Below are 11335 nucleotides of genomic sequence, written 5' to 3'. Positions count from 1 at the left end.
TGTATAGATAGCATTTTTAGTTTTTATTCATAATTTATTTTATTTGTTTAATTTGATTAGTATCACTTTTAGAATTTAATAGCCATAACACTTTAATTCATAGTATTTGCAATGAATACAACCTAGTTTGCTAAATGAACTTTAGAAAGTTATGAAAAAAACAAAATTATATACTTACTAACCACTGTATATCTTTTAGTTTAATGATAAGCGCTTGATCCAATAGTAAAATCTATATAATTGGAACGAAATTGCTGGCCTAATAATATGACCAACATTATTTTAGTAGATACAATTCTGAAAAATTATAATTATCTTGGTTAAACTTACAATAATACGACAAGTAGATTATTATTGAGAGATTTTAAGATGGATTTATAAGTCTTTAAGAAAAAAATATCAAATAAGTTTATGAAGAAAATTTTATGTTGGATTTAGAAGTTTTTTTTCTTTGAAAAAATAAGTACCAAATAATTTTTTGAAATATTGAACACAATACATTTTTTTCGTCAAAGACTTATAAATTAAATTTATCGTTATAATTGCCAATGAGTTATATCTCAAATAGTATAATCTCTTCATATTCTTCTAAGAGATCTTGAATTTGAGTCTTCCTATTTTTGGTAAAAAAATAAAATAAAATTTATCGTTATAATTTTTTACAAACTTATTTAATTTTTTTATAATTTTGATTTTTTTTTCCTAAAAATTCGATACTTTATTGTTTTCGAAGACCTATAAATGTATATGAAAAATTTGTTATTAGCACATTGTTTTGTTAAGCAACAAACAACTGAATGCGCTGATGTAGCAGCCCATATTATTTCTGACTTTGTGCTGGCAGAGTGAAGATCGACCATTTTGGACAGACAAAATCATAGGTTTTATTTAGTTGCCATGCGTGCAAGAAATGTGTGAGTATGTGACCCTACCATTAGCTTTTGTCTCTTTATGATCTTCTATGTCACCAATGGAGTTAGATAAAATATTAGAAGAATGTCAAAAATATTTACATAATAAAATAAAATTAAAATAAAATTTTAGGAAAATTTAAAATAAAATTTATATATTTATGAATGCTATTTTATCATTTCTAAAATAATATGTAAGTTATCCTTTTTGATAGATCACATTTTAATTAGGTATTTATTTTAATTTGAGTTACTTTTTCCATTCTTTCGTCGTCGTTGCGCCTCCCAACCATTACCGTCTCATTCGTGTTTTATTTTCTCTTCCCAAATCATTCTTCTAGAAAAGGTACTCCAACTCTCTCTAATCACTACAATAATATAGACTATTTTATAGGATTATTATGTGTCAAAAAAAATTAAAATTCGTCAAAAAAATAAATTTTGACATTATTTTAACTATGAAAATATGTTAATAAAAGTTTTGTCAAAAATAGTATTTTTAACCTATAAGTAATTGTAAAAAAAAAGTTTAAATCTTATTTTGATAAATATTGGCCGTAAAAAATAATTTGTTAGAAAAATTTAAGAATATATTTTTTGTGATACTTATTAACCGTAAAAAATACTATTTATTTTTATACTTATTGACCATAAAAAATTCTCAACAAAAAATTTTAACAAAGAATGAGATGAGATCTTGAAACTGAAGAATAAACTGAGATTTTGAAGATGAAGAATGCGTATTATGATCCTAAACTGAGAGTAGTGTGATGCCAAAATTGACGGAGCTCAACGAAGAAAAGGAATAATAGAGTAAGTTGAAAACAAATAAGTGTCAAAATTGAGGAATAATTTTCTACAATCAAATTATTCATCAAAAAAATATAGAGAATTTGACATTTGTGATATTTGTCAAAAATATATATTAATTTTTACACTTAACTATGGCTGTTTAAAAAAATCATGTTAAAATAGCTCTTTTTTCTTGTAGTGAATTGCGTTATCATTACGTCTCCCAAGCATCACCGTCTCATTGGGTGTCTTATTTTCTCTTCCCAAATTATTCTTCCAGAAAAGGTATTCCAACTCTCTCTAATTGCATTTACTCCTCCCCCGTTGTACTCCATCATCGTTGTCGTTACGCCTCCAAGCATTACCGTCTCATTGGATGTCTTGTTTTCTCTTCTTAAATCATTCTTCTAGAAAAGGTACTCCAACTCTCTCTAATTGCGTTTACTCCTGTTTATTTCTTCTTCTGTCAGGCCGTCACCTTAACTCAGATTAAAATAAACACACAATTAAAATATGACATATCAGAGAGGGTAACTTACATATTACTTTAGAGAGGGTATGATAGCATTCACCATAATTTATATGTAAAAAATTAAAATTAGAGGATCGTTGCCCTCCTTTTCCACTATGTAATAGTGTCACCATTTTCATAGAGTAGACACAGATGGGATCTAATCTACATATTTACGAATCAGATCAGATCGAATATCAGATATATTTGTAAAATATTAAAATATAGTTAAAATTTTATTTTTATTAAAAAATATCAATAATATCTTTTTTTATTCTTTTAAACATGTTTACTCTTAAAATAATATATATCAAACATATTTTTTAAAATAATAAAAATAAAATAATACAATATATATGATAATTATTAGTTGAAATAAAATATAAAAAATATTTATTTATTTTTACGGATTCGCAAATATGCGGATACCTACACAAAATCTGCAATTCAATCTTATTAATGTGTGGATCTGATCTGATCCGATCCGATCCGACAGTCTTATAGATCGAATCTATATATATCCGTAATTTTTATATCGAATTCGAATAAATACTATGGATATGTAAATTAGATTTGATCCATGAACACCCTACATTTTCAAACATGTGAAGTTGTGAACATACAATTTGACTTTTGATACGGTACCTGTATCCTCGGTCACCCGGAATACTCGGCACACAAATATCCGAGGCTGACGTCACGTTAAACAAGCTCGGAACAAAAGCAGATAAGCTCGGCCTCACCCATTCAAATAAAAGACACGTGCATCATAAAGCTTGTTGACGACCCACTCGGAAGTGCTTAAGCTCGGCCTACCCAGTGTTCAGGACGAATCACTTGGCGCCCACCATGGGGCCGGAGTACATCTAACCCCACTGTTTCCTTTGTTTAGTCTTTCACCTTATTTTGCAGGATCCCCGATCCTCGGACATGGCTGACAAGGAAAATCCACAACTTTCACAGGATGACCTCCTAGCTCAGATCGCTGAGCTTCAGGCGGAGGTACGAAGGATAGCCGAGCTCTCAACACAAAGTAATGGAGAGAACTCCAAGGGCTCAGCTCAAAGTACGGCGGACCCTTTAAACATCGTCCCGCCAAAGGAAAAGCTCACCCTTGACAACCCCTTCTCCGAGGAGATCACGAATTACCAGATGCCAAAAAACTTTACGCTGCCCACCGCGCTGGAGCCGTACAAGGGATTCGGCGACCCCCGAGCCCATGTGAAGAAGTTCCAATCGATGATGTTCTTCAACGGCCCGAACAATGAGCCCATCCTCTGTCGAGCATTTCCCACTTACCTAGATGGTGCAGCGTTACTCTGGTTTTCTAAACTTTCTGCAGGTTCGATCTCCTCCTTTGAAGACCTCGCCAGATCATTTATTGATTACTTCGCTGCATCAAGAATATATGTACATGGCTCGGACTTTCTCGGCACCATCAAACAAGGTCAGCACGAGAGTCTGAAAGACTACATGACCAGATTCGCTGACGCCACTATGGAGATCCAAGACTTGGACCCGGCCGTTCACCTGCACGCTCTCAAGGCCGGCCTCAGACCTGGCAAGTTTCGGGAGACCATTGCCATAACAAAGCCAAAGACGCTAGAGGAATTCCGAGAAAGGGCGGCTGGGCAAATGGAGATCGAAGAACTCCGAGAAGCCCAGAAATCAGACAAACAGCCACATCGGAGAGATGAGGAAAGGACTTTCAGATCGCCGGGCAACAGGGACACAAAGAAACCTCCTAAGCCCGCGTCAAAGTACAACACATACACCAGATTTAACACCCGAAGAGAGAACATCATCAGAGAGATTCTCAACGCCGGAATCATAAAACCACCGGCCCGAGCAGGGAACTACCAGGATCAACGATTCGTGGACAAAACAAAACATTGTGCCTTCCACCGAAAGTTCGGTCATACCACAGATGGCTGCATCGTTGCGAAGGACCTCCTGGAAAGACTAGCACGCCAAGGTCTCCTGGACAAATACATTGAAACCAGGAAGGGCAGAGGAGGAAACTCGGACAGGGCAGAGCATAAGCAAGCAACGGCTGACGACAAAAAAGAGAGGACGACTCCTGATCCGCCAAGAGGAGTCATCAACCACATATCAGGAGGATTCGCAGGCGGAGGAGAAACAAGCTCGGCCAGGAAGCGGAGCTATAGAGCGATGATGGCAATCGAAGGAACCATACAGCCAAAGAAGGGCAAAGAACCAGACGTCACAATATCCTTCAACCAAACAGACTTCAAATCGGCAAGCCCTAACCTCGACGACCCCGTGGTAATTTCCATCCAGGTCGGAGAACTGTTGGTAAGAAAGACATTATTAGATCCAGGTAGTAGTGCTGACGTTTTATTTTACTCTACTTTCACAAAAATGAAATTATCAGAGAAATTGATACAACCCTCCTCTGGAGAGCTAATTGGGTTCTCCGGAGAAAGAGTCCCCATCATGGGGCATATATGGCTAAAGACCACAATGGGAGAGATCCCTATGTCAAAATCAATTGATATTCAATATCTAATAGTAAACTGTTACAGCCCTTATAATATTATACTGGGGAGACCCGCACTGAACATATTCAGGGCAGTGGTGTCCACATTACATCTGTGTGTCAAGTTTCCAGTGCAGGAAAACAAGATCGCTATGGTGCATGCTGACCATCAAGAAGCTCGGCAATGCTATAACGCTGGTCTAAAACCAGACCAAACAAAACAGGAAGCTCGGCCCCAGGTCCAAGCCATCCAAACATCTGCCAACACAGCAACACTAACCGATCTTGACCCAAGGGAAGACCTCGGCGAAAGACCTCGGCCAACGGACAATCTTCAACAAGTAACACTAACAGCAGACGACAACCAATGCACATATGTTGGAGAAGCCTTAGAAGGGGCAGACCGAGCAAAGCTCATTCGCATACTACGTCAGAACGCCGACCTTTTCGCATGGACGCCAGACGACATGCCTGGAATAAATCCAGAGGTCATCTGCCATAAGCTAGCAATTGACAAAACAGTCCGACCAGTTGCACAGAAGAAAAGGAACCTCGGAGAAGAGAAAAAACAAGCAGCACTCGAAGAAACCCAGAAGCTCCTCAACGCAGGCTTCATCAGAGAAATTCGCTTCACCACATGGTTGTCCAACGTGGTAATGGTAAGAAAAAACTCAGGTAAATGGCGCATGTGCGTCGACTTTACAAACTTAAATAAAGCTTGCCCAAAAGATGCATATCCACTGCCTTGCATTGATAAATTAGTTGATAATGCCTCTGGTTATAAAGCTTTGAGTTTTATGGATGCATACTCTGGATATAACCAGATTCTAATGCACCCAGAAGACCAAAGCAAAACAGCTTTTATAACAGAACACGGGAATTTTTGTTACAAGGTAATGCCCTTTGGCCTAAAGAATGCAGGTGCGACATATCAAAGGCTAATGGACAAAGTGTTCCAACAACAGATAGGCCGCAATATGGAGGTCTACGTAGATGACATGGTAGCAAAAACACCTTCGCAGGGGTCACACTGTGACGACCTAGTAGAAATCTTCAGACAACTCCGAGCATATAACATGAGACTCAATCCAGACAAATGCGCGTTCGGAGTACAAGGAGGGAAGTTCCTGGGATTCATGTTAACATCTCGAGGCATCGAGGCCAACCCAGAAAAGTGCAGGGCCGTGCTGAACATGGCAAGCCCAAAAACGGTAAAGGAAGTCCAGCAACTTGCAGGACGAATAGCTGCCCTGTCACGTTTCCTACCTGCAGTGGCAAACCGATCTTATCACTTTTTCCAGACATTCTCTAAAGGCAGGAAGTTCAACTGGACAGACGAATGCTGGCCGACGATAAAACGGGACTGCATCACAAAAGTCAAAGCATGTGATAATTGTCAAAAGCATGCCACCCTCTCAGAGACCCCAGCCGAAGAGCTCCATACCATAGAGGTAAGCTGGCCTTTCGATACGTGGGGATTGGATATCCTCGGACCCTTTCCGAAAGCGCCAGGCCAGGTAAAGTTCCTCTTAGTGTCAATCGATTATTTCTCTAAGTGGATAGAAGCACAACCACTAGCACACATAACATCAGAAAAAGTGCGATCTTTTCTATGGAAAAATATCATATGCAGATTCGGTATCCCAAGAGAAATAATCTCAGATAACGGAAGACAATTTACAGACCATAAGCTCGCCGCCTTTCTGACAAACTTTAACCTAAGGACCGAGCTCTATAATCAACCAAACAATCAACAAGCTCGGTCAGTCGAACTGGACCTCGTAGAAGAAGACAGAGACATCTCCGCCATAAAGCAGCGAGCCAGAAAACAATACCTAGAGCAAAGACACCACAAAAGAGTAGTTCACAGGTCTTTCAACAATGGAGACCTTGTACTCAGACGAACAGAAGATGCACGAAAACCACCAGCACATGGCAAATTAGCAGCAAATTGGGAAGGTCCTTTCCGAGTTCTCCAAAACCTCGGAAAGGGGGCTTACAAATTAGAAACCCTTAGAGGAGAGCAATTTCCGGGAACATGGAACGTCTCCTCTCTAAAGGAATATCAATCGTGACATAGCCTGTGTAATAAGCGAATGATGGCACTCTTTTTCCCTCCGACAGTTTTTTCCCAAAACACAAGGGTTTTACTCGGAAAGGGTTTTAATGAGGCCGGACGCAACAAACCATTGTAGCCATACAACTTAATGTGCAACCAAAACAGTTCTCATTTTGGCAGTTAGCATACATTTCAGCTAGTAAACACTTCAAATTATTCGAGCATAACCCTCGGAACCTTAACATCACGAGCCGAGCTTATCCCTCGGAAAACCTCCACCACAAAAATAAGTCAACGTTATTCCCAATGAACAAACCAATCCGAGCCTCATACTCGGAATTCTAAATGCGCATACCGAGCATAATACTCGGACAAGTACAAACTAACACATTTTTACGATGGTCTCCACCATACGTTCCAACAAATAAAAATTTCAAAGAAATCCGAGCTTCATACTCGGAAAGCAACATACGCACGCCGAGTATACTACTCGGAGGAAGTACAAACAAACAATATCATCTAAATTAGTCAAACAAATCTTACCGCATTTCCATTCAAAAATACAAGTACTACGTTTAGAACAACTACTCTCATTTCTAACAAGTTCACCTAAACAGAGAATGGCTTTGGCCATCTTCGATACACATATACGATTACTTCCAACACACAATCATAAGTTTATCCAAAAAATCAAAGTTTATAAGATAAGTCATCATCAAGCCGAGCTATATGCTCGGAAAACAAAAGTATCGCAACCGAATTACATACTCGGTACCCAAAATGTTATCGCCAAATATTCGAAAACATAGTTCAAGATAAAACAACCACAAGTTTCAAGCATGCTACAAATATACAAAATAAACAAGATCAAATACTAAAAGCCTAGTCTGCCTTGTCACCTATGCTAGATCCCTCACTCTCACCAGCACCTTCATCTTCAACAAGTTCACCGTTAACAACCACTTTCATGACATCAAGTTTTGAAGGATCAGCTTCCGGACACACCACCTTGACCTGGGAAACAGCACGGTCAAACCCTTGGGCAAAAGCCTCATAAACTCCGCCTTCCAACTCTTTGACCCTAGCAGAAAGCTGATCGTTCTCAGATTCCACAACCTTCAATTTTTCAGACAAGGACTTTTGAAGTTTTTTCTCATCGGCCAACTCCAACTCCTTTTTCTCCATAGAAGCAACAAGCTCAGCAATTTTCTGATCTTTTTCCTGAATGAACCCAGACAGCTCTTCTACACGGGAAGCTTCAATCTGCTCCCGATCCAGGGAAAGCTCCTGTGCTCGGCCAATGGCAACAATCCGAGCACCAATCACCTACGACAATAAAACAATATAATAAGAGACATCAAAAAGCCACAACCATAAACAAAATAAACTATACCTCATCAAACTGAGATGCATATTCCCTCACCCTGGCATCAACCCACCCACACGGATCAACCACATCACAGTTCTCCATTGCAGACAAAGAAAGGAAAAAATAAAGCACAAGAAGGAAGAAGAAAACGTGAATTCAGCACTGACCTTTGCTAGACATTCTCAGACAAGAAACCAAACCAAAACTCCTTTTCTCCAGAAAACAGCAGCAAATAGCATTTACAAAAAGCAAAGGTAATAAAGGAGTAAGCCCAGTAACCTAAACGGTTACACAAAAACCCCACATTTAATCCTCGTCGTCAAAAAAGAGAGGAATTTAATGACCTCCAAATCCGACGGACAGGGGTACCTGGGGATGCGGGGCACGTTTCACGTCAATCATGTCAAAGAGGCGCGAAGAACGAAGCAAGTATTAAACACATAGAAAACCGTTTCGTAGTCCAAACAAGACCAAGCCGAGCTTGGGGGCTACAGCGACCATATGCGACAAACAAATTCGGCAACCGAGGATCCAATACTCTTGGTCCAAAAGCTCGCCTTAGTCCTGTCCACACCAAGGCAAGCTTGGGGGCTATGATACGGTACCTGTATCCTCGGTCACCCGGAATACTCAGCACACAAATATCCGAGGCTGACGTCACGTTAAACAAGCTCGGAACAAAAGCAGATAAGCTCGGCCTCACCCATTCAAATAAAAGACACGTGCATCATAAAGCTCGGTCCCGTATCAGCCGTCCGAAAATCTCGGCACGTGATCAGGACCGAAACAGCATCACGCAACTGAAAATAGGAAACGTGCTAAACTAGTTTATAGCACCAAAACAGAATATCTCAACTAACCTATAAACTAGGACTTATCCACTAACGGGCAGAAGACAACTTCTATAAAACCTAGCTAACATGCTTGGCTAGGTCTCAGGTTCCACTACCAGTTTCCATATTCATTTATTCACTCTCACTTAATCACTCTCTCTTTCTCTCTTTTCTGAGACTATTACTAACTTGAGCGTCGGAGTATCTTTTGCAGGTATTCCCGCCGCGGTGTTTGTCCATCGGCCGACGTGAAGCCCTTCCTCTCCGTCGACGACTCACTCGGAAGTGCTTAAGCTCGGCCTACCCAGTGTTCGGACGAATCAACTTTCATAGAGGCTCGTGAACTTAATCACCACTCTAGAACCACTTTGATTAACTAACAACGTTACTAATCATTTTGCATATGGCTCTAAGGCATGCATGTTTGGTATATCACAATTTGGAATTCAAGAATAATAGAATAAGAAGAAAATTTAGAGAAAAAGACCTGCACGATGACAGAATTTGCACATAGTCACTAAAGAACTTTTTGGAATACTAATTTTAGCGATCAAATTTTTTTTTGTTAATACTTAACGATAGATTTAGCTGATATTGCAACAGAAAAATTAGGAAACAAATTTTCCTTAAATATTCATAATAATTGACGAATAAATAACTATTTTGAATTATGATGTATTTAAGTGCTGATAATTCTGATTATGACTCATTTAAATAAATTTTGTAACTAGAAAAGATTATATTTGTCTAACATTCCTAACCAAACATTAATCTGGTGAGAGATGTTATTAGTTCTGATTCTACGTAGCTGTTATCATTATTATCAAATTTGGCTCAATTCGGCCGGTTCGACTGAAAATTCGGTCACCCGATCACCTGGCCGAGTCGAACCACTTGTCGAATCGTTTATGCAACAGAGCTGGTGAAATCCGATTTGACCCGATGGGTTTTATGCGAACCTGGTGACCCGGCCAGTTAATCAAACTCGGTCTGGGTCGTGTTTATTATTTTTTTTTCTTCCTGAAACGACGTCATTTCAAACCAACCCCACTCCCTCTTTGAATGAACCCTAGCCACTAATCTGAGACTTCTGAATTCTGATTCTGAGTGGAACTAACCCCCAGCCAACATCGTCTCTCTGTCTCTACTCTCTCGAGCTTGGCGTCGACAGCCCCTCATCCTCACTCGTCACTCTCCCGTCTCTCCCCTCACCTTGTTAGTCGTCAATTCATCACTCTTAATTAGTCTCTGGATCTCTCACCGTGACCCTGCGTTCACTTCGTCAGAACCAGTGAAGCAGCATCTGCTCCCTCGGGTGGTGCTGGTGGTCGTCTTCTCAACCAGGTGAGCTCCAATTTTCGGCCTTGTTCTTTCTCTAGTTCAATGTTGATTTCGGTGAATCTGATGGTTCTTGAATGTTATTGTTGCTGTTTTATTTAGTTTTGAGTTGTTATTGCTGTTCTTTCTCTAGTTCGATGTTAATTTCGGTGAACCTGAGCAAATTTTAGAGCTGTTGCTGTTCTTTCTGTTTGTTGAATGTTGGTTTTTAGAGTTGTTGTTGTTATTCATTATCTGGTTCGATGTTAATTTCGATGAACATGAGCAAATTATAGAGTTGTTGTTGTTCTTTTTGTTTGTTGAATGTTGGTTTTTTAGAGTTGTTGTCTGTTCTTTCTCTGGTTTGATGTAAATTTTAGTTAGAATTATTGTTGAATCTGGTCGTTGCTGCTGTTGTATTTGATTTTTTAGAGGAGTTGTTGAACCTGAGAAAATTTTAGTGAACTTTGGTTGAATAGTTAAATTTGTTGTTGATTATCATTAGTGAACTTTGGTGGTTGTTGATTATCATTAGTTGTTACTGTGTTGTTGTGTTTCTTTTTGTTCATATCCTCGCACTTTCTATCCAACGGCTTTCCACATAATTTCTCATTACCTGCAAATGAAGAGGCATTGTTGAATCTAGAGCCCAATGCTGGAGGTATCTCACTGTCAAGGTTGTTCCCAGAAGCGTTGAAGTAGACCAAGCCAGGGATCATAGAAAGATTACTAGAAATTTTCTCACTGAAGTTATTAGCAGAGAGATCCAGCATTGTTAGGTTTGACAGATTTGTCAATGCTTCTGATATGTTCCCTGAAAGATGGTTGTGATCCACTAACAAATATTTCAATGAGGAGAATTTGGAAATATCCCCAAGCACATCCCCAGATAAATTTTTCCTGCCCAAATATTTTTTTAGATCATTAGTTATATTTAAAAATTGATATTGAATTATTAATGTTTGTAAAGGCTTATATTTTTAATTTTAAGACATTATTTTAATTTTATTTATATAATTTTATTTTTGTTAGTTATAACCAGA

At 38.9% G+C, this 11335-nt stretch overlaps 2 protein-coding genes and 1 long non-coding RNA gene across 3 annotated transcripts; all 3 read left to right on the top strand.

Moving 5' to 3' along the window:
- Positions 3145-4568, top strand: LOC110266291. The gene is made up of 2 exons (XM_021110663.1): positions 3145-4500; positions 4563-4568. The coding sequence occupies exons 1-2, from the start codon at positions 3145-3147 to the stop codon at positions 4566-4568; spliced, it is 1362 nt and encodes a 453-aa protein (XP_020966322.1).
- On the top strand, positions 5401-6789 carry LOC110266289. Its single transcript, XM_021110656.1, has one exon. It carries the CDS (start codon positions 5401-5403, stop codon positions 6787-6789), a length of 1389 nt encoding a protein of 462 aa, XP_020966315.1.
- LOC110271417 lies at positions 10202-11267 on the top strand. Its single transcript, XR_002362129.1, has 2 exons — positions 10202-10319; positions 10921-11267. It is a non-coding gene; the product is annotated as an uncharacterized LOC110271417 (long non-coding RNA).

This window comes from Arachis ipaensis, chromosome B01, assembly GCF_000816755.2.
Source record: "Arachis ipaensis cultivar K30076 chromosome B01, Araip1.1, whole genome shotgun sequence".
In the NCBI taxonomy this organism is placed as follows: Eukaryota; Viridiplantae; Streptophyta; class Magnoliopsida; order Fabales; family Fabaceae; genus Arachis; species Arachis ipaensis.
This window is presented reverse-complemented; position numbering and strand designations above follow the sequence as displayed.

Coding starts and splice junctions, on each gene's coding strand:
- LOC110266291 (XM_021110663.1), top strand. CDS start 3,145: ATGGCTGACAAGGAAAATCCACAACTTTCACAGGATGACCTCCTAGCT.
- LOC110266289 (XM_021110656.1), top strand. CDS start 5,401: ATGTGCGTCGACTTTACAAACTTAAATAAAGCTTGCCCAAAAGATGCA.